Source organism: Onychomys torridus, chromosome 9, assembly GCF_903995425.1.
Source record: "Onychomys torridus chromosome 9, mOncTor1.1, whole genome shotgun sequence".
Classification (NCBI taxonomy): domain Eukaryota; kingdom Metazoa; phylum Chordata; class Mammalia; order Rodentia; family Cricetidae; genus Onychomys; species Onychomys torridus.
In genome coordinates this window covers 40,016,423-40,039,148 of record NC_050451.1, presented here as the reverse complement: position 1 = coordinate 40,039,148, position 22,726 = coordinate 40,016,423, and the positions used below count along the sequence as shown (strand labels likewise).

Here is a 22,726-nt window from a genome sequence, read left to right as displayed (position 1 = left end):
TTAGGGGGCGATGGTATCTCTGTTGGGTATTCTGAGAAAGCTCAGATAGTTAAATCTCAGTTATACTAACTATAGATTCTGCAGCAACTCTCAGTGTAATGGGTAAGATTGTCTGAAATTCTGGCAAGAAGTGTAGTATGATGATGATTACCATGGCATCATCCTGGACTGTGTAGAGTTGTTGTTGTTGTTGGGGCCCCATCTTCCTTCTGGAGACTTCAGAGATTGCTATTGGAAAAACTTATTTTTTTATCAGAATGGAAGGTTTGGATTTAAAGATGACATGACATGTAAGAAAGGATTCTGAGACATCAAGGGTAAGCATGTAGAGAATTAGAATCTTGAAGACAATGGTCCCTTATAATTGGTTTCCTTCTGTCTCACATCAGAGGGCTTTTCTGATATGGGACTAAAGAATCTCTCAACCTTTTCTTTTATAAATATGCTTGAGTTTAGAGAAGGAGTGAGCCAATTCCATCTCCAAAGCCAGCTTGGTTTATAATTGAATTGGAACCACAACTATTCTAGATTGATAGAGATATAGATGTTAAACAGTGATATTTTACCCTGTGTAGATTGGTACCAATAGATTCTTTCTTTCTGCTGTAAACATCTGGATATCCAAGGCCTTATGATTTCTGGAAGATGGGTATTTCCATTATCCTGGAAAGACAAAAACAGAACTCTACCTCAACCTTTGATTGTTAAATTTTTCTTACAACTTGAAGAGATGTCACATTGGTGGATGATCTTTTACTTCTCCTCATCAAGGGGTTTCTCCTGTTTGAATCAAATTTTTATTAACTTTGTTGGTATCCATAGCTTTTCTTCTCCTGTGGAAACAAAAGCAAAACCCCTTCCCCAACGTAGGACATATCCAGGTTTCCATTCTGAGGTCAACACATCTTTGAAATAAACCAGTTTGTATAGCTCAGGAGTTTTGTCTGTCATCCAATGTCTCTCCACAGCTGTTGTTCCTTTCTCATCAGCATTGAGAAAATTCAAGGTTAATAAAGCACTATGCAGTCCATTTCTAGGAGTCATTGTTACCTGTTGCTGTTTATTTAGCATATCCTTTAAAATTCGGTTGCATCTTTCTATGACTGCTTGGCCTGTGGGATTGTGTGGTATACCTGTAACATGCTTTATATTATAATAAGCAAAGAACTGTCTCATTTTATTGGACACATATGCTGGGGCATTGTCTGTCTTAATTTGTACAGGTATTCCCATGATGGCCATAACTTCTAATAGGTGTGTAATCACAGAATCAGCCTTTTCAGAACTCATAGGAGTTGCCCACTGAAATCCTGAATAGGTGTCAATGGTATGGTGTACATACTTTAATCTTCCAAATTCTGCAAAATGAAACACATCCCTCTGCCAAATTTCATTTCTTTGTATACCTTTTGGATTGCTCCCTGCAGGTAATGGAGTTTGGTTATAGAAGGAACAAGTAGAAATTTTTTTTTTTCACAATATCCTTAGCTTGTTGCCAAGAAATAGAGAAATCCTTCTTCAAACATTTGCTATTTACATGGTGTTTCTTATGAAATTCTGAGGCTTCTAGCACATTACCTATTAGTAACTGATCAATCTCATCATTACCTTGTGCTAGAGGTCCTGGCAGACCTGTATGGGATCTGATATGTGTTATATATATATAGGATGTTCCCTTTTTCTGATGATTTCCTGCAACTGTATGAATAATGAAGTTAATTCTGTATTATCAGGAATAAATTCAGCAGTTTCAATATGTAAAACAACTCTCTCTGCATATTGAAAGTCAGTGACTATATTGAGGGGTTCTGTGAAGTCATCAGTACCATAAGAACGGCATACAGTTCTGCCTTTTGTACAGAGCTGTATGGACTTTGTACCACTTTACTTAAGTCTCCTGATTTGTATTCTGCTTTCCCTGATTTATTTGCATCAGTATAGAATGTGAGGACTCCAGAAATTGGCTTGTGTCGTGCAATGTGAGGAAGGATCCATTCAGTCTTCTTTATGAATTCTATTCTCTTGCTTTTGGGATAATGATTGTTAATCTCTCCCAAAAAGTTACTGCAGGCTCTCTGCCAGTATTCATTATCTTTCCATAGTGATGAAATTTCCTCATTAGTTAAAGGTACTACAGTTTCTGCTGGGTTCATTCCTGTCAACTGGCGAAGTCTTAATTTACCTTTTTGAAACAAATCAGAGGACTTTTCTATATAAGTCTTTAATTTCTTATTTGGTCTACATGGTAGGAATATCTATTCCAATATAATAACTTCCCTCTGCATCAAAACACCTGTGGGGGAAGGTCTGGAGGGGAATATGACAAGAATGCATTTAAGTTCTGGATCCACACAATCCACATGTGCTTCTCAAATTTTCTTTTCTACTAGAGCCAATTCCTTCTCAGCTTCGGCTGATAATTCTCTTGGACTATTTAATTCTTTGTCCCCTTCTAGAGTATTAGCCAAATTTTGTAGTCCATCTTTGGGTATTCCCATGATACCCAATAAGTTGGAAATGCTTCCTAACAACTTTTGAAAATCATTAAGCGTCTTCTATCTATCTCTCCTCAGTTGTATTCTTTTGGGGTCTAATTTTTTGTAGCTCTATCTTATATCCTAAGTAATCAATAGAATCTCCTCTTTGTATTTTTTCAGGAGCAGTTTGCAGTCCCCAGCAAGGCAAAACTTTTTTTACTTCTTCAAACATGCTTTCTGATGTGTCTAACTTTGAATCAGCTAATAGAATATCATCCATATAGTGATAAATTATGGATTGTGGAAACTTTACACGAATTATCTCCAATGGTTTTTGCACAAAATATTGGCATAAGGTAGGGCTGTTTAACAATCCCTGTGGGAGGACCTTCCACTGATATCTCTTGACTGGCTGAGAATTGTTATAATTAGGAACTGTGAAGGCAAATTTTTCTCTATCATTTTCTTGTAAGGGTATGGTAAAGAAACAGTCTTTTAAGTCAATAACTATTATAGGCCATTCTTTGGGTAGCAGAAAGGGCAAGGGCATCTCAGTCTGTAGGGAGCCCATTGGCTGAATTACTTTATTAATAGCTCTCAGATCTGTCAACATTCTCCAATTACCAGACTTTTTTTTAATAACAAATACAGGAGAATTCCAAGGGCTGGTAGATTCTTCAATGTGTTGAACGTTTAACTGCTCTTGAACCAGCTGTTCTAAAGCTTGTAGCTTCTCTTTTGTCAAAGGCCACTGTCCAACCCAGACAGGTTTATTAGTTAGCCATTTGAAAGGTAAGGCAGTTGGTACTTCTGAGAGTTCAACAGCAGTTGTGCTCTGTTTGTGTACAGCCTGAATGGTTGGTGACTGTTTTTTATAGCATGTTATGATATTATTCCTAGAAACATGCATTGGCCGGTATTCCTTTTCTGAGAGTGTAGGAATTTTAATCTAGGTATTCCACTGTTGTAACAGATCTCAGCCCCATAGATTTACTGCTACATTTACTACATATGGCTTTAGCCTTCCTCTCTGTCCTTCTGGCCCTATGCATTCAACCCATCTCGAACTCTGTTTTACCTGAGATAAGGTGCCAATTCCTAAAAGTTGGACATCTACCTCTTGAAGAGGTCAATTCGGATGCCATGATTTTGTGTAATTATAGTCACATCCGCACCTGTGTCTACCGGGCCCTCCAGAACCAAGCCATTAATTCGAATTCTAAGCTTTGGTCTTTGCTCATTTAGGGAAGTCTGCCAAAATATTTGTTTTATTGTGTTCTTTGTAAACTGTGATTCATCTATCAGAGCTGTTTTTATCATCCATTGCAGTATCAGTTTTTACATTAGGCATTGGTTTATTCAGTTGTCCTGGAGAGGAATAGCTTCCACAGTGGCTGGGAATTTTCTTACAACATTTGATTTGGGGTCCTGCAAGAGGCCCCCTGAGGTGTTTCCCACCATGAAAGGGTTGCCTCGTATATCTATTTTTGATCTGCACTCACTAGTCCAATGTTGGCCTTTGCCACATCTTCTACACAATCCAGGAGGTGGTTGGGGTCTCCTGTTTAGGCTATTCCTAGAATGAGTATTACCTCTAGGACTACCCCATGTACAGTTTTTACTTATGTGACCTGGTGTACCACATTTAAAACATTTGGTACCACGGGGCCTTCTTTCACCTCTGGGATTTGTCTCTCCTATCCAAGCCTCATTACTGTAGTTAAGAGACTCAACACCATTAGTATACTGAATCCATTCTTCCAAAAGAGCTGATCTGATCTTTAATGTTGTAAGTATTCTTTTGCATTCTGCATTAGCATTGTTGAATGCCAAAGACTCAGTTAATACTTTTCTTAATTCTTTATCTGACATAGCCTTTGTTATAGCTGTGTTCAGCCTTTGTAAAAAAATCAGTGAAGGGTTCATGTGGTCCCTGAAATAGCTTTGTATATACCTCAGTTGCTTTTCCAGGTTCTGGAATTTTTCCCAAGCATTTAGAGCTGCTGTACGACATAGGTATATTGTATGCTCATCATAAATATCTTGTACATTCTTGTCAGCAAAACGTCCCTCACCAAGTATTTGATCTTGGGAGATCACAAAACCTCTGAGTTTACCTTGTTGTTCTAAATTTCTTTCCTCTTCTCTCAACTATCTTTTCCACTGTAACTGCTGGCTATATTCTAGAACAGCTGAAATTAACCGATGCCAGTCATCTGGAATGATTCTATGTGAGGTAGACCATGAATTTAACATCTGTTTTATGTATGTGGAGTGTATCCCATATGTATCTACTGCTTTCTTTATATTTTTAAAGTCCCTTGTTGAAATTGGTTGTAATGTATATGGTGTATATGGCTTGGGGTGTGTGTCATCTACTGGCTTCTCATGGATGGTAACAGGATAAGCCACTGTATGAGAGCCATTTGGAGATGTTACTACCTGTATGGTCTTGCCCTTCTGCTTATTAGGTCCCTTGTCATGTTTATTGAGAGTTTCCTCCAGGGCTTGTAAACAAGCACCTAGGGTCTGTTCCAGGGAGTAAACCTCCTCTCTTGTAAGGGATTCCAGATTTCTCATGGAATCATGGAAGTTTTTATGTTCTTCTAAAGCACATGATTCTATGGACCTTATCTTATCAATTAATGATAATTTTTCTTCCTTATATAGTGTCTGAGTAACTACAACTTCACTCTGGAGAGTTAGTGTTCTATCCATTATCAATAAAAGCAATTTTGGGTACAAGCTTGTTTTGTAAATTCTGGTTAGCAGATTCCAGAGAGAGAATATTTTTATGTAAGTCCTGGTCAGCAGATTCCAGAGAAAGAATCTTTTTCTGTAAGCCTTCATTGCTATCTTTTAAAGCCTGTAAATCCTGGTTAGCAAATTCCAGAAAGAGAATCTTTTTCTGTAAGCCTTCATTGCTATCCTTTAAAGCCTGTAAATCCTGGTTAGCAAATTCCAGAAAGAGAATCTTTTTCTTTAAGCCTTCATTGCTATCTTTTAAAGCCTGTATCAGTCCCAATAATGACTCATCTTTGTTCTTATTATTAAACCAGTGTTTGAACACTGTGTGAATTATTACGATGAATGCCAAAATGGTACAGGCCAGATATGCCTTAGGGAGGTTGTATATTTCCAGGAAAATGTCATTCATCAAACAGGCAAAAAGGTTTTTAAATTCTTGTGAGGTAATGTTGTCAGCCATATTAAAAGAATTACTCAAAATTTGTTAGTCAGTTTTTAAGGTGTAAAATTATCAAATACTTTCACTTGAAAGAAGCTTACCTTTCCATGGTTTGGGGGGGTGCAGTAGCACTTTTCAGCCAGCAGGAGGCATTGGTATAGCTCCAAATCAGGCTCTGCTGGTGACCTTGGCAGGTGGCAGCTGAAGGCAGGAGCCAAGATGGCAGGGAGCCGCCACTCAGGGAGGAGCGGAATGCCTCACTCACAGTGGTTTTCTCTGGGGGCTAAGCTAGGGAACTGAGACCGGAATAGCTGCTCCTTTTTTGGGAATGGAACCGTGTAGGCATTCTCTGATTAAATGAAACTTTGCAGGTGGGTTTAGGTACCCGTCAGCCAGGGAGAAGGCTGAGGGTGGTAGCCACCCAGGCCTTTGGAATTTGCCCCATGTGAGCACCAGATATTGGTGAAAATATTAAGGCCACTCCACGTAGTTAAAAGGGAGGTTTATTTTGTGGGGTAACTTACAAATGAAGGGATAGGTTGCAGGGTCTGGGAAAGGTACGGTGCAGTCCTGAGGTGTTCTCTGGAGAACTCTGCTCATTCTACCTCCAGCTTCCAGGGTCCCGGAACCAAGAGAGGCCTCTCCTCTTGATCCTGGGTCTTCAGCGTCCTCCCTCAGCCCTGCCTTGTGGGAGTGACCATTACCAAAGCCTCAATGGGGGTTGGAACTTCCAGGCCAAGGCTGGGATGGCTATCCACTGTGTGTGTGTGTGTGTGTGTGTGTGTGTGTGTGTGTGTGTGTGTGTGTGTGACGTGCATGTGAAGGCCAGATAACTTGGAGAATTCATTCTCTCCTTCCATCATGTGGGACCCAGGATTCAAACTCAGGTCATCAGGCCTGCTTGTCGCAGGTGCCTTTACTCACTGAGTCATCTCATCACCCCATGAGTGTACTTACCTAATTTTAAATAATACCCCAGACAGCAGATGTTCTTATAATTATTTGAAACTTGATCATTTGGAAGTGGAATTTGAGTATCAAAAGAATCTCTTACTCAATTTGTGGGTCTACCTCAAGGATATATACTATAAATAATTCTTAAAGATATGGTATTTGGATTTCAATTTTTGACAGAAAGCCTGATAGGCTTTAACATAACAAGATGACTAAATCTTGGGTAAATGAGTTTGTAAGTAGACAGAAAAGTCTCCAAGAAATATACTCTAGCTTGGTTTTGAGGGAAAAAATGTGGATTCTTTCTGGAAAAAAAAAAAAAAAAAGAATTCCTAATAGAAACCCTCAGGCTTCTTATACATTAGAATTAAACAAACCTGTGCCTCGTAACGAATGCCAACGAGATAACCAAGAGACGACTCATCATAACTGAGGGCAGCAGAAAAGACAACGAGGCGCTGTGGGGTCCACACTGTCTGCCACATAATGTGCAGAGACACGAAGAATGAAGTCACAAACACACTCGAGAAACGTGAGACTGAAAATGACCGAGCAGATGGCAAGGAGAGTGTGAGGAGGAGGAGGAGGAGGAGGAGGAGGAGGAGGAGGAGAGTCTTAAAACCCGGATCAGAAGGAGCAAACTCAGAAGAAAAAAAAAGACAGATCACTTCCAAAAAAGAAAGAAAAGAAAAGAAACAGACAGAGAATGGACATCACAGCAGAAGACTGGAAATATAAACCAGAAGACAGAATGCTGTCACCAAAGAGCTGAGAGAAGTGGGTAGCTGAGAATTATGTTCCCATACTTTTAAGAAAAACAGACTTTAAATAATGAAGTACTAACAGACGAAGAAATACAATCTTGGCAGGAAGACTGAGATTCAGGAAGAACTAGGAAGCAAATAAATCAGTGAACATGTATAGAAAATATAACCATTTATACTTTATGATGTAGGAGGAGAGGACAGCGCCAAAATAGTGAAGAGCAATATAAATCAGGAAGGCGTCCTAAGGAGGAAAGTGTTCTAAAGCCCTTTAAAAATATTTACTTTGTTTCTTTATGTGTATGTGTATAATTATAAAGATTTAGATTGTGTGTGTGTGTGTGTGTGTGTGTGTGTGTGTGTGTGTGTGTGTGTGTGTGTGTGTGTGTGTGTGTGTGTGTTGTATAAACAGGTGCATGTGACTTGACTTTAGAGGCTGGATCCTTCTGGATCTGAAGTTGTGAGCCACCTGACATGGGTGCCAGGGCCAGAACTTGGGCCTCTGCAAAAGCGCTATGGTATCTTAACCTCTTCCCTATCACTTCACACCTCATGCAAGAATATTAATCACATCCTAATTCTTAGTGCAATACTGAGTATTCTGGGGTTATTATATTAGGAAGCTTGGTAACACAATATGGGTATGTATAGATGTAGATTATTCATATTGGAATTTTATATTAAGCTTTATAACATGCATATGCATAAATATTTGATATATCTTATGTACGATAAAAATATAAAGGTGGGAATATTTAAGGTCTTAGAAATGTTAGGTGATGTATGAAATTCTCAATGAGGTAGTGCCCCGACATGACGGATTTTGTGACAGTTGGGAATGTCTGAGGTCCCTCAGCATCCTCTACTCTTAGAGAACCATCTGCTGGAGAATGGCTTCATAGCCTCAGAACAAATTTAAGTTTTCCTTGCCGGGCTTCTAAGTTTCACACTCAATTTCATGCTCAACATAAAAATAATCTGGATATAAAAGTAGTACCATTCCCAGGGCTTTAGTTTTTCTCGTGTGTGGAAACCTTTTTAGACACATTGCTTTTAATTAAAACAATTCGGTTTATTAAGATTATCTGTGTGTGCATGTGCATGCATATGATACTGAAACGTCTTTGCTGGTCCCTTAATTTGGGATTAAAAACAACCTATTGGCATAGGGTTCCCATATACCTGTAAACATTTCTTCATTTGAGAGATGTTCCCATTCTTCAGAGGGACGTGGCAGAGACTAATACAACTGAGTTCCAGGAAGTTCCCTTCTTCACGACAGCCATCTGCTTTCTCAGGTGCATCATTATTACCTTAGGTCTGTTTTCAACTTAGAAAGGGGAAGGGGAAGTCACTGAAAAGAGACCTTTGCCTCATGAAAATAATAAGCAAATAGGCCAAAGGTGAGGGTTCATATGAAAAATGGCTGCTCTAAGAAGGCAGGAGGAACAGGTGAGGAGCTGTGCAGAGGCAGGCAGGCAGGACACGCTGGGGACACGTGTTCCTGTGCTGGTACCTTTCCTGTGCTGGGATGGCACATCTGCAAGGATTCTTCACTCCTGTGATGTGTTAATGACAGCCTGGAGATGCTTGCTATGTGATGGTCTTTTGGACGTGAAAAAAAAAAAAAAATAGAAGTGTCTACATGAGAGATCCTGGGTCAGTCTTTGCTGAGATCTGCCTGTGGAGAAGGTCAGTGAGATGTGTTCCTGTCTTGTCCTGAGCAAAATTAAAGCTTGGTTTTGGTGGACACAGACTGAAGAATACATGTTTGTAATTAATAATAACAACAAGCTCTAACTAAGAGGAGCAGCTATTCTGGGTTTGAAAAAAAAAACTAATTTTAAGCTCTACTTTGATATTATTTGAGCACCCAATGTGGTTATTAAGGGAGCAGCCTATAAGTAAAACAGCCTGTAAATTTCTTCCCTGTTCAGCTAACAATGTGAATTCCTGGAATATTGCTGGCAAGGCTTTTGAGTTGCTCAGAGGCTTAACCCCTCAGCAGAACAAAGGACTGGTGTGGGCTATGAAGCTGCTGCTGAGATGTTCTATCAGAGAGAGGCCAGACAGATGAAATTTGCTTAAAGAGCTTACTGTCTAGACACATTGTTTTCCTCTCTTTCTCTCTCTCCTGGCCATGTGTAACAAGATGTTTCTTTTTCTTCCAATTGGAACATATCACTTAATGTCATGAGGCATTGTTACCTGACACTGCTGCTTAATGTTTTGGCATGCTTTGCCTTCCTTCACCCTTCCCTTCCTCTTTCACGCCCCCTCCCTCCCTTTCTTCCTTCCCTAAGAAACAGGGTTTCACGTAGCCCACAGCAACTTCCAACTTCCCTATGTCGCTAAGGATGACCTTGAACTTCTGAAACTCCTGCCTTCATCTCCCAAGTGCTGGAATTACAAGCATCCGTTACCACACTAATTTTATGTGGTATTGGAGATCAAACCAGGACTTCACCAGTGCTGGGCAACAACTGTCTGTGTACTGAGGTACATCCCGACCTGACAGTTTTCACTTTCAACTATTATAGTTCATTTCAGTCATAACAAACTAACAAGAGCAAAGACCTAGTCCCTGTTGCTATCTGTTGATAACTTCCACATTTCAACCTTTCCTGGACTTGCAGCCTTTGTATGTGGATGTCATTGACATGGCCATCACACCATGTGTCTCAAATCACATTCTTAAATTTGCATATAATCCTTTCATTCCCATTGGTGATGTGGGATCTCCCTCCCTCTTGGGTCTCATATAATCATCATCATCATCATCATCATCATCATCATCAGCAGCAGCAGCAGCGGCAGCAAGGAACTACCTCCACCAGTTCTCAGCAGATCTATATCGTATCTATTTTCAGGCATCATTGCTCATTTCCTAAGTTCCAAGAACCTCTTCATGGGTTTCCTTCTCTCTATGTTCAGTTAAGGTCATTCCCTGCCTTGTAGCCTGAATCATTTTGAAAAGCTATACATCTGTTAACCCCTATCTTTTCTGATATCCTTAGTGTTCCCTCACTCCATTCCCAGTCCTCAGTGACCTCTTTGCTAGACTCTGAACACAGCCTGTTCACACCGCATTAAAGCTCTTGGTGTTCCTAGCCCCTCTTCTGGGGCTGCTCTTCCTGTAAATATTGATCTCTATTGCACAACAGAGTTTCTTATCTTAGTACACAATCCTTATATTATGAGAAAAGCTTTCCTCCATTTCACCATCTGAAATAATAGTGATTTCTATCTTCCTGACAGTGTTCATTAGTGTGCAGTCTCTGTACCTGCTGCTGGATCCATGTTTGCTTGAGGGAAAGATGGGCTCCTTGGAACCAGAACCTGTATCTCTGGTGCCAGGAACAGCTTCCATCTGATGCTCCATAAGAATCTGTTGAAATTTGACAACAGTTACATGTACTTGATCCTACAAACTTAAGGCTCATATATGAACAGAGGAAGAAAAACTTTATCTTTTGTGGTTCTAGGAATTCATCTCAGGACCTTTCACACACCAGGCATGCGCTCTTCCACTTAGTGGCATACCAGCGAAGAATTAATATGATGACAAGCTAGAAAATCGTTAAATGATAAAAGACAAGGAGTATGTATAGTTGTCTGGAAATAGGAAAAGTTACAGTGAAGGATTGTGTGAAGGATTAGGTGGCTTTAGTTTTTTGTTCTCTGGTCTTCTCTGCCCTCTGAGGAGAGTTCTTTGCCACAGTGACTCTTAAGTTAATATCTCAGGAGAGACACAAAGAAAGCCTTAGGTGAGTTTTGCCATCAGTCATTGGCTTTATGGGCTCAATCCACACTGAGGAGGGGACATTAATAATCCTGAAAAATTAAAGTCGTTGAAACCAATTACATTAGGACTCTTAGGTCCCTCAATCCACTCCACCTGAAGCACCAAAGAGGCTCAGTTGTAAAAATTAACTCTTAACAATGCTAGTGATATTTTCTCACAGGTGATGGACATCCTTGGTGAATATGCCATTTTATAACTTCCTTTGGCACTGGATTGAGGATATTGGTGCAATGATTTCCAGATTTGGGTTTATCCTCCTACATGGAGAGTGCATTCTAAGTTCATCTGCCTCTCATGTGACATTGCTGAATTCTATTCATTGAGAAGACGGAAAGACAAGTATATCAAAATAATAAATTTTCCTCTTTAATAATATTATACAAAACTGAAAATAATTTCTTTTATGTCCCTTGATATGTCAGTGTAATTTCTAACAGATAAACATTTTACGACCTCCAGATTATGGAAATGTTTTCTACCCTTGGAAATATAAATTAGTTATAAACTCATTGTTCCTGTCTTAATTTGCCTTCTATTCCTGACCAAAGGCAACTGACGAGATTAAATCCATTTCATGTTTTACCATGAAGGAAATCAAAGCAGTGACTTAAGACAGGAACCTGGAGACAGGACCCTGAAGCAGAGGGCAAGAAGAAGTTCTACTCACTGGCTTGCTCCTCATAGCTGGCTCAGCCTGCTTTTTATACAACTCAGGATCACTTGCCCAAGGATAGTACAGCATGCAGTGGGCTGGTCCCTCCCACAACAATCATGAATCAAGAAATTGTTGCACAAATTTGCCTGCAGGCCAATCTTAGCAAAGCATCATCCAGTTGAGGATCATTGTTCCTTGATGATTCTAGCATGTGTCATATGACAAAAAACAAACAGCCATAATTCCTACACTTTAATTCCTAATAACTATGGTGGTTATCTTATGTAACAGTGGTGTTGAAAGTTTAAATCACTGGGTATGCAGAAGGCATATAACTCTTAAAGCTCGGATTGCCCAATGTTGACTTTAACAATTGGTTTTAAAAGGCAAGCATGATCATTTTGTAGTGTTTGTATCACTTCAAAAGACTAATGTGTTTGAGTACATGCTCAATGCATATCTTCAAGTTTCCCTTTGATTTCTGTTTGTCCAGAGGCAGAAGATGAGGAGGATGAGGAGGATGAAGAAGATGAAGATGAAGAAGAGGAGGATGAGGAAGAAGATGAGGAAGATAAAGAAACAGACTCCTTGTATAAGGACTTCGATAGTGATACGGAGCTGCCGGGGTTTACTCTCCCTGGAATCACATCCCAGAAGCCTGACATAGAGCCAGGAAGCATGGCCCTATTAGAGGTAGCAACCTACCAGGTGCCAGAAACCATAGAGTGGGAGCAGCAGAATCAAGGTCTAGGTAAGTGTCCCTTGACTAATCCTTTCCTTTCCCTTGCCTAAGGTTTGTTTCAATGGCATCTATTAGAGAGAAACATAATCTGTTTACGATTATGGGGGTTTATTTGTGGGAAAATTACCAGTTACCTCCTCCAGAATTTTGGATCTGTGTTTTTACATAACTGACACCAGTTCCCCACTGCCCATTACCAGTCTGGTTAATTGATGTTTTGGAAGGACCTCCATTTTTTCTTTCCTATAGGAAGCATTTCAAATGGGAGGAGGGGTACATAAACAGGGTCCTAACCAAACAGTTCACATGGACTGGACTCGGGAAATGAATGTATTTTATCACCCTCCGTCCTGTCAGAATTTTGTTCCCTAGAAGTTTCTGTCCTGGTACTAGTACTGGGTTAGCCATTTAGGAAGCTTGGGACTTTTCATTGTAAACACAGTCTCACTCCAAAGTCACATGTCCAGCCTCGTGCCTCTTTCTCTGTGAGTGGTCCAGGTTGCTATGATAGACTCTGAACTTATGGACTGGATCCTACCTCTACAGCATCGTTCCTGCCATATCGAAGCTTCCAAGTCATCCATTTCTTCTAATTTCTGCAAGAGGCTATTGATTCCTAAGTAAGAGACTCACTCTCTTTATGTGTGGTGAATAACCTTTTCACCAAAAAATCCTGTTTCTAAAATACTCCGAGTATTTAACAGCTGGGACAAACATTAAGTATAAGTGTCATTGAGCAACCTCTAGAGGTATTTCTTTCAAAACTTGACTGTGGATTTGGGATATTGTTCTTGATGTTATTCTGGGCTTATCACTTTGTAGTTGATGTAAAAATTGTAGGGAATTTATAGATAAGGTTGCTATGTACTGTGCACATAATTAGGAGAGATCACACTGGATAATGGCTCCCAGAGTATAGGCAGAGCTTGTAACTTTGCATATAGTGCTTACTGAATTATTTCCTGAAAAAATACAACAGGTATTGGGCATTAATTATTTAAGATACATAATGTAAGGACCAGGGGTGGTGGCATATAGCTTTAATTCCAGTACTCAAGAAATAGAGACAGGTGAATTCCATCTATATTGTGAGGCTCTGGACAACTAGGGCTATGTTTTAAGGCATCCTCTCTCTCTCCCTTATATATTTAATATATTAATACAAATTATTAATAAATTACTATGTTAATGTATATGTATTCAAGGGTGTTAAAAGCTTATAAAGGTATTAAAATATAACAAAATATAAAATAAACACAGAATAATTGATTTGTGAACATTGATTTGTGAACAAATATTATTTTGAATTGCTTCTGACAAATAGATTTATGATGAATGAAATAAAATACAAAAATATAAAGAAATTTGTTACCAAATATGCTAAAGACAAATACAACAATCTCTACATGAGTGATTCTTTATGTCAAGGCATTGTCATATGACAGTATCATGTGCAGTTAAATATCTGTAATGCCTTGAATGTGAAATGTGTCCCATGGGCCAATGTGAACCATTGATGTCTAGGCAGTGGTGGGCTTTGTAGATCATAAGTCTCTTCCTTTACTCTGCTTCCTATCTGCCTTGATGTGAACTGGCCCATCATGCTTTTCTGCCATTATGACTACACTCCCTACCTCCCTTCAATTGTTTCTGTCATGGCAGTGAAAAAGTAACCACACAAGTCTTTGCTTGTGATTATACAGTGTGATGAGGATGAGTATTCCAGACTTTGCTATCTTTGCTAGAGAGATGAGAGAAAGATTATCTTTCTATAAAAGTAGGTAGGCTATTCAGGAATGGTGGTGTGCACCTATAATCCCAACACTCAGAAGGCAGAGGCAGGAAGGTTGAAGTTTAAGGCAAGCCTGGACTATAAAGCCAGTGTTTGAGATCAATCTGAACTCTATAGCTAGAGCTTATATATGAAATCACAACCCAAATAAAAGAAATTAACAGAAATGCAGCACATAGTGGGGCATCTATGTCTGGGGTTTGGTCAAGGAAATGAACTCTCCTCACTTAGGAAATGGTTTGCCATGTACAAGAAAGTATGAGCATCTGGGAGGACTATGGAGCTCAGGAGAAGGTGGACAGCCTTCAGTTCAATGCTGCAATGATCATTTGATTTGTGTTCTAACATGTCCCTAAATACAAATTTTTATTGAAAGCAAGCAAAATTTTAAGCGATTATTTTATCAAATTACGTATTATGTATATAAATTGTATCTACTATATAATTAAATGAAGTGCAGTTTTTAATCTCTCTCTGTCTCTCTCTCTAACTTTTACAAGGTCTCTGTAGGTAGCACAGGCTCGCCTCAGACTCAGGGTTCTTCTGCCTCAGCTTCCCAAGTAGTGGGATTACAGATGTGTGTCACTGCACGCAGCCAGTTCAATGGGTTTTCTATTGTCACACATGCTCTCCCCCCACAGTCAACATGCAGAACATTTCCATCACCCACCCAATGCCCTTTGCCCCAGTGAACCACTCATCTACTTTTAAACTTATTCATTTACTTTCAATATATTATTTTAATTTGTGCTAATATGTGTGTGTGGGGGTTTGCCATGTATGTGCAGGCACTCACCATAAAAGCTAGAAATCTTTGGATCATTTGGATCTGGGGCTACAGGCAGTTCTGAGCCATCTGATGTAGATTCTGTGAACTGAACTCTGGTCTCCTGAAGGATCAAGAAAGTGCTCTTAATGTTGAGCCATGTCTCAATACCCTTTACATATATTTTATTTTGTTTATTAATATTGTATGTATGATGCATGTGGGAGAGTGCATGTGCCTATGTCATGACACATGTATGGAGGTCAGAGGACAATTTTGTGGATTTTGTTTTCTCCTTCCATCTTAATGTGGGTTCTAGGGATTGAACTCTGGTCACTGGTCTTGTTTGGCAAGCATCTTTACCTGCAGAGCCACCTCTCTGACTCACACTGACCTACTTTTTTTGTGTAGTGAAGTTTACATTTTTAAGAGTTTTATGTGAACAGGTGCTGGTATTGCTTCATTAACTTTTCCTGCAGAGATGTGAACAAGCATATACTCAATCTTTGTGGGGTACTAACAACAGACTAATGGAGTGGTTCTGTTGAATCAATGTGCTTGGCAAATTAATGAGTTTAATTGGTTTTCTCACAGTTGTGTAAGGGAGGAATTACTTACAGGATTACAAGTGATCTCCATATAGTCGCATCACTGAGAAATTACACCCTGTGTGGATGATAACCTCCTAAAAGCTGCACAGATGGCATGCCCCCTCTATAACTTGTCTCCTCCCTATATCTCCTCCCAAGTCTACGTGCAGCTGGGAGGAAGTCCAGGTTGGTCTGAGTGGCTGTAACCTCAGGTCAGGGGTTGATAATGCTTCTCTCACTCTTTCTGTGAGGAACCTTAACAGGGTGGATCCTACTCAGGAATGCCTGCAGGTTACCACAGCTAATCTGAATAAAATGACAAAGGCCATGCTATGGCTAGGGGACAGTATTCCATGACAGCTACTTACTATTTTATTTCTGGCTTTTTTTCCCTTGCTGTAGTGATCTTGAGATCCAACTATGTCATGTTCATCAGTATTTTTTCCTTATTATTTTGGGAGTAGTATTCTGTTGTATGATTCTGTCACATTTATTTAATAAGTCACCATTCATAACTAATTGAGTTGTTCCTAGTTTTGTTTAATAACAATTGAAATAGTGAGTTTTATAAGGCATAAGGCTTAGAACAAATAGCTCTATTTCTTTCTTTCTATTATTGCTATTGTTGTTGTTGTTGTTGTTTTTCAAGACAGGGTTCCTCTGTTTAGTCCTGGCTGGTTGTCCTGGAACTGACTCTGTAGACCAGGCTGGCCTTGAACTCACAGAGATCCACCTGCTTCTGCCTCCTGAATGCTGAGATTAAAGGTGTGCACCACCACTGCCATGAAAGGACAAATAGCTTTTATGTCCTTTTTCCTGACCCTATTGCCCAAGCAGAACTTCAAAGTTTCATAAATTAGTGATATCCATTTAGTGAGTGGTTAGCAAAGAGCTCTGCCTCCAGCAGGATTCACCTTTCCAGAAAGTGGATGAGATCAAGCCACATGTCCAACTGGGCAGGGGAAATATTATTGGTGCAGGGGATGCAGTGGGTATCAGTAACCACCCATCAGTGATTTCCAGTGTACTCTCTGTCTTCATTTCATGTACGTTTTTATCTGTGCTTCTTCTATCCTCTAAAGATTTCTGCAACTAGTCTTGTTAAACTAATATCTTTATTTTAAATATGCACTGAGTTCATAGACTCTAGGTGAAAGCTTAAATGTGGTATTAATACATGTCTTTCCTCATAAAAAGACTGTTTTGGCCATTTTAACATTTGATTGATGTTCTAGAGGAATGAGGTTTGAAAAGGCCATTAGTTAGTTCAGTGCTGAATTATTATAATGGTCTTCATTTTTATTTTAAAAAGCCTGTGTGTCACATTGCAGTGGGCACTTGATTGAGAAAATATAACATTTTTGGAGCTCCTTTAAAAATCATTATAAATATTCAGTGAATGGTTTTAGGGAGAATGCTGGCAACCGACACACAGACAGCCCTCAGTGTCTACTTTCTATGAGACGTTCATTGAATCCCTACTGAATATGGGCTCTGTGTTTTGTAGATAGAGAAGGACTGACATGTTACCATCTCGTAAATTATCCTGAAGCAGAGAACAGTCTCACAGATGTGAGGTTAGTGGCCAAGTAGTTCCACAGCAGGGCCACTGAATGGTCACCATTGTTTTGCTTTGCTTCTAGTTGGCAGCCATCTGTGAGGTGTGATTTTAGGAGGGTATATTGCTATCCACTTATTTGTGTCACCTTTTCTGGTAGAGCAGTCCTTGGGTTGGAACAACATGCCTTCAGAAGGCCCTAAGAAAACGAAGAATTGCTATCTGGATAGGCAACTCACTGCGAATTTCTCATGTGTTATACTTCACAAGGAATCACTTATCAACTGCCTTAGCTGGTAGCTTGCAAGATAAAAGGGAAAGGAACAGAGACTATCACACAGCTAAGACTGAATACTTAAATATCCTGCAGCATATGCTATGGCAGCAAGGAAGAGTTGCTTTCTAAGAGACGGTGGGAAGTGTGTTGTAGAATATTATTTTAAGGTGTGTTACTTTTTTCCATGCTCTGCAACATTTGTTCAATGATGCAAAGATGTGTTACTTTTGTTTGATGAAATAAAATTCACCTGTGGTCAGGAGACTGCATCAGCAGCTGGCTGACAGGAAGTCATAGGGAAGAGCCAGGAGGAGAAGGACTAGGGCTTCTGGGGAGATTCCAGCAAGAAAAGTGAGTGGCCTGCTATTCAGCCTCTCTGAGGAGCAGAATTCCTTCTTGAGTTCTTTGGAGGGCAGAGATTTAGATAAGTTCCATTGGTAGTAGCTTTGAAAGAGTCTGAGCCTCCAGCTATGGCCTTTGTAGCCAATCCGCTGCTGGTAGCTGCACACTTGCAGTTGCTGATTAGGGTAGCCATGGCTTAAAAGGCAGCAACAGTTTTAAAAAAGGACAACAGAAGTGTGGAGCATTACAGCAAATGTCGGTGCATTTTGTGCATTTTGATGAAGAACACAGTAAGTTATGGCTTAAAACATTGTTCAGGAAGCACTAGGACCATTGCAATTAAATGTGTATATGAAATGAGAAGGAAGAAAGAAACCTTAGTGTAACTGGAAGTTTTCCTGTGTCCTGCCTGGACTGCCGCTGCTCAGATCCAAGTAAACACACAGAGGCTTATATTAATTAAAAATTCTCAGGCTGGAGAGATGGCTCAGAGGTTAAGAGCACCGACTGCTCTTCCAGAGGTCCTGAGTTCAATTCCCAGCAACTACATGGTGGCTCACAACCATCTGTAATGAGATCTGGTGCCCTCTTCTGTATGCATAATAAATCAATAAAACAAAAAACAAAAAACTTCTCGGTCAATATCTCAGGCCTACCACTGACTAGCTCTTGCACTTAAACTCAGCCCATTTCTGTTAATTTATATGTCACCATGTTTTCCATGGCTTCACCTGTGAGCCATTACATGCTGCTCCCTGGATGGCGAGCTGGCATCTCCTGACTCAGCCTTCTCCTTTCCAGAATTCTCCTTGTTTACTTATGCTGCCTATACTTCCTGCCTGGCTACTGGCCAATCAGTGTTTTATTAAACCAGTGTACAAAAGCATTATCCCAAAGCACCTTATTCCAATGTGAGGAGCACAAAAAGAGACAGCTGACTGGACAAATCTCCCAGACCAAGGTCCTCAATCTTGGCTGCCTACTGTGGCTCACTGAGAGAAACAATGAAAGATAGCTGTATGCTACACCTATAGAATAGTTGTCCTAGATGCATTTGTAGGCAACTTTTCTCCCCACCAGTTCTTAAATAACCAACATGAAGACCTAATATTAATTATAAATGCTTGGCTGATAGCTCAGGCTTATTACTTACTAGCTCTTACAACCAAAATTACTTTATTTTCTTATCTAAGTTTTACCATATGGATCATGGCTTGTTCCCTCATCGTATACATGTCCTACTTTCTCTTCACCTGGCTTGAAACTCCCAAGACTCCACCCATCTTACCAGCATCCTCCTAGTCTGGCTCTCCTACCCAATGTCTTCTTCCCAGCTATAGCCAGTCAGCTCTTTATTTAACCAGTGAGAATAATACGTACTTACTGTGTACAAAGATTGTTCCATAGCATTTCCCCCTTTTTGTCTAATTAAAAAGAAAAGTTTTAACTTTAACATAGTAAAATTATATACAAAGAAAATAGTTTTCAAGTAAGAATTACAGTTACAATATCCAGTACTTTTGTATTTGGCAAATTTAGAGAAAAAAATATTGTCTATCTTATCTTTATGAGTTTAAAGTACTTAATTTACTTTTTACTGATAGTCCTGTCATGGTGAGGTAGCTTCTATACATGTACAAGTGTGAAAAGGAGGATTTGAAAGTGCTTACCTCTACTGTGAATAGAATCTTCAAGAGTAAAAATTCTTATTGCTTCTAGTAGTATTTTAAATATTAATACTTTTGGGTTTTTTTTCCCCAAATGGGATCTTATGAGCTCAGACTGATCTCAAAGTCTCAAACTTGTTGTATAGCCAAGAATAATAGCCTTCTGATCTCCCTGCTTCTACCTCCTAGGTGCAGGGATTATAAGATGCATCACCATGCCCAGATATGGGCAGAGCTTGGTATCAAACCTGGGGTTTCCTGTGTGGTAGGCAAGCAGTCTACCAAATCAGCTATATGCTCAGCTCTGTCCCAAAGGGCACAGAAATTTTCCACCGGGTGGTGGTGGTGCATGCCTTTAATCCCAGCACTCGGGAGACAGAGGCAGGTGGATCTTTGTGAGTTTGAGGCCAGCCTGGGCTACCAAGTGAGTTCCAGGAAAGGCACAAAGCTACACAAAGAAACCCTGTCTTGAAAAACCAAAAAGAAAGAAAGAAAGAAAGAAAGAAAGAAAGAAAGAAAGGAAGGAAGAAAGGAAGGAAGGAAGGAAGGAAGGGAGAAAGGAAGAAAATTTCCAGCATTTACAAGTCACATAGTGATCAGTCTTAGATTCAGTGTTCAAACTTTAATTTCCCTAGAAACTTCATGGTCCCATTACAAAGTCTTCAATGTAGACTGGAGAGGTGTGGATATAGACACCTGTATCTGGGATTGGTCAGGCATCTGCCAGATGCTTTTGTTCTTTCTGTCCAGAAGATGGTACCCAAGTAGTTTTCTGGACTAGAGTACAAGGCCAATCTTTTTTCTTTAGAGAATTGAACTGTTTTTCCCAAACAGGTAAAGCAGACAACTTGGATGCAGGCCTCACTTTTTTGTATTAGGTCAGACACACTGGTGCCTGCATTTAAAGAAGAGATAAAGATCCTCACATCTTCCTGCCTCCAGAGCATAAACACATACGACATATTGCCTTCAAATTCAAGGTACTATTTCTTCATAGATTTTTCCATTTAAGTGGGGGTTACTTGCAGATTAATAGTAGTTAGAGATTTCTCTCTGCCTATATCCAAATATTCAGAAAGTACAGTCTTAAACACTCTTATTGTATGAATTTTCTATGTATTTATTTTTATCTCATTGTTTTGGTACTATTTTTGTGAGGCATTCTAAATCCAATATTTAGCAGGAGGTAGGCTATAAATAGGGTAAATAAATATACCAACATGATGGACTTCCTGCAGCTCATCCCCACTGTGTCCCCAGATGTCCAGAAGGCTGCAAACCCAGAAAGTTATTAGCACCAGCAGTCAGGAGGAATCCTCAAAAGCCTGAAGTAAACAAGATGCTGCCTGATTGGAACTGGATTCTCATGGATTTCCTTTTGCTTTATGCTTCAAGAGACTTGTGATGAATAGCTCTGGATGTTGCTATTTATAAGTTACTGTTTTCTTTGCACCTAGGGTGTGGGAAGGTATCTGGAAAGAGGAAAGAATTGATAACATGATCTGGGCTTGGTGGTATACAGTTGTACTCCCAGGATGATTTTTAAATAAGTTTGAAGAAAATCTGGGCTATATGGTAAATTCTAGCTAGTGTGGACTACAGAGTGAGACCCTGTCTCACCCTTTACCTCAAAGCTGAATTGGTGTCAAGCATAGTTTTATGGGCTTTGCTATGCTGTGTGTGTGGTTTCCTTAGGCTCACATGCATAATAGGCATGTGAAGAATTCTCTCCCCCAGGATTTCAGGAAGAGAGAACTCATCAAATTCATTCATTCAAGAGGAAGAGAGAGAACTATGTCATTACTAAGACACCATCCACCTTGCCAACTACAGCCACAGGACACCATAAATACCCTATTCCTTCTAAGTCTTTTTTTCTAAAATTTTATTAGTTTGTGTGGGGGTATTTTGTGTGCTGTGCACCACATGAGTGCAGTGCCCTGAATGCCCGAAGATGTGACATCACTGAAACTGACATTATAGATGTTTGTGAACTACCATATGGGTACTGGGATTCAAACCTGGGTCTTCTTCATGAACCATAACTTAATCACTGCGTCATCTCTCCTGCCCCTCCTTCTAAGTTTATTTTAAGAAATTAATACAATGCCAACAATGTCAAGTCCAAGGCTTTTTTTTAAAGACACACTCTCACATATTGCAAGCTGGCTTCACACTGGCTATGTGTCCAATGATCTCCTTGAATTTCACATCCTGTTTTAACTAACATCTTGAGTGCTGAAATTACAAGCAGTCAATACTATGCAGCACCGGGATCAAACGCATGGCTTCTTGCATGCTAGGAAATGAATGTGGCATGCATGTAGCTCTACCTTCTGAGCTACACTTCCAGCACTACATTTCAAACGTTAATGAGTGGAAAACACACGGCTGCATTGGATGTTGCTTGCGGGCATGGCGGCTAAGGCTCTGTGTGCTCACCATTAATTGTGTACCTGAGTGCTCCAGTAATTCCCCCAAGTATTCCCTTGACAGGAAATGGAACATTTGGGTGCATAAGATAGTCTTCAGAGCAATTGGGTTCCAGCTCTGAGGGCTCACAGTGACTTTGCTTTGCAGTGAGTACTGTGTGACTCTCTAAAACAACTGTTAAGCTGCCTGGGGATGCCAAAGCTGTGTTTTGAATTCTAAAGGCTGATGATACAAAGTCAAAATACAGCATAGCAAAAGCCAAGGAGAAATTAAATGTTCAAATAAGATCAAGTAACTTGGGGTTCAACAGATCAAGAATGGGAGCATCTCCCAAAATGTAGTTATCTCTTTTCTGCACTCCTGATGTGTGCAAGATTTCCATGTCAAACCCTCCTGCCATGCTTCCTTCGTTTGCTCTGTGGAGAGCTCTGCCATGATCCAGCCATAGTCAGAATCACTGGAACATACATGGAACATTCCTGAGGAGGCAGTTTTGCTCCCACATTCTTCTTTCTGGGAATGGTCTGACTCCCTTTCATCTGCCACATTCTGAAGGCTTTCGTGGGAACCCAACTCACCTGAACTCCTTTAGGAAGCACATAGACCCTAGCCTCCAGATGACGATTGTTGGTTGCTTAAAGGTAGAAGAAGACTGATTTTGAGCTAGCTGCAGCTCTGAGTCTGTAACATTTCAGTCCAGTTGGGAAAAAGGAGAGG

At 39.9% G+C, this 22,726-nt stretch overlaps 1 protein-coding gene across 2 annotated transcripts in view; it reads left to right on the top strand.

Moving 5' to 3' along the window:
* Nucleotides 1-22,726, top strand: part of Armh4 (armadillo like helical domain containing 4) — a 104,156-nt gene that overhangs the window by 29,590 nt on the left and 51,840 nt on the right. For both annotated transcript variants that reach the window (XM_036199518.1, XM_036199519.1), the window contains exon 5: nucleotides 12,336-12,593. In XM_036199518.1, coding sequence (XP_036055411.1) covers nucleotides 12,336-12,593 — 258 coding nt within the window. The remainder of the gene's footprint in view (nucleotides 1-12,335; nucleotides 12,594-22,726) is intronic.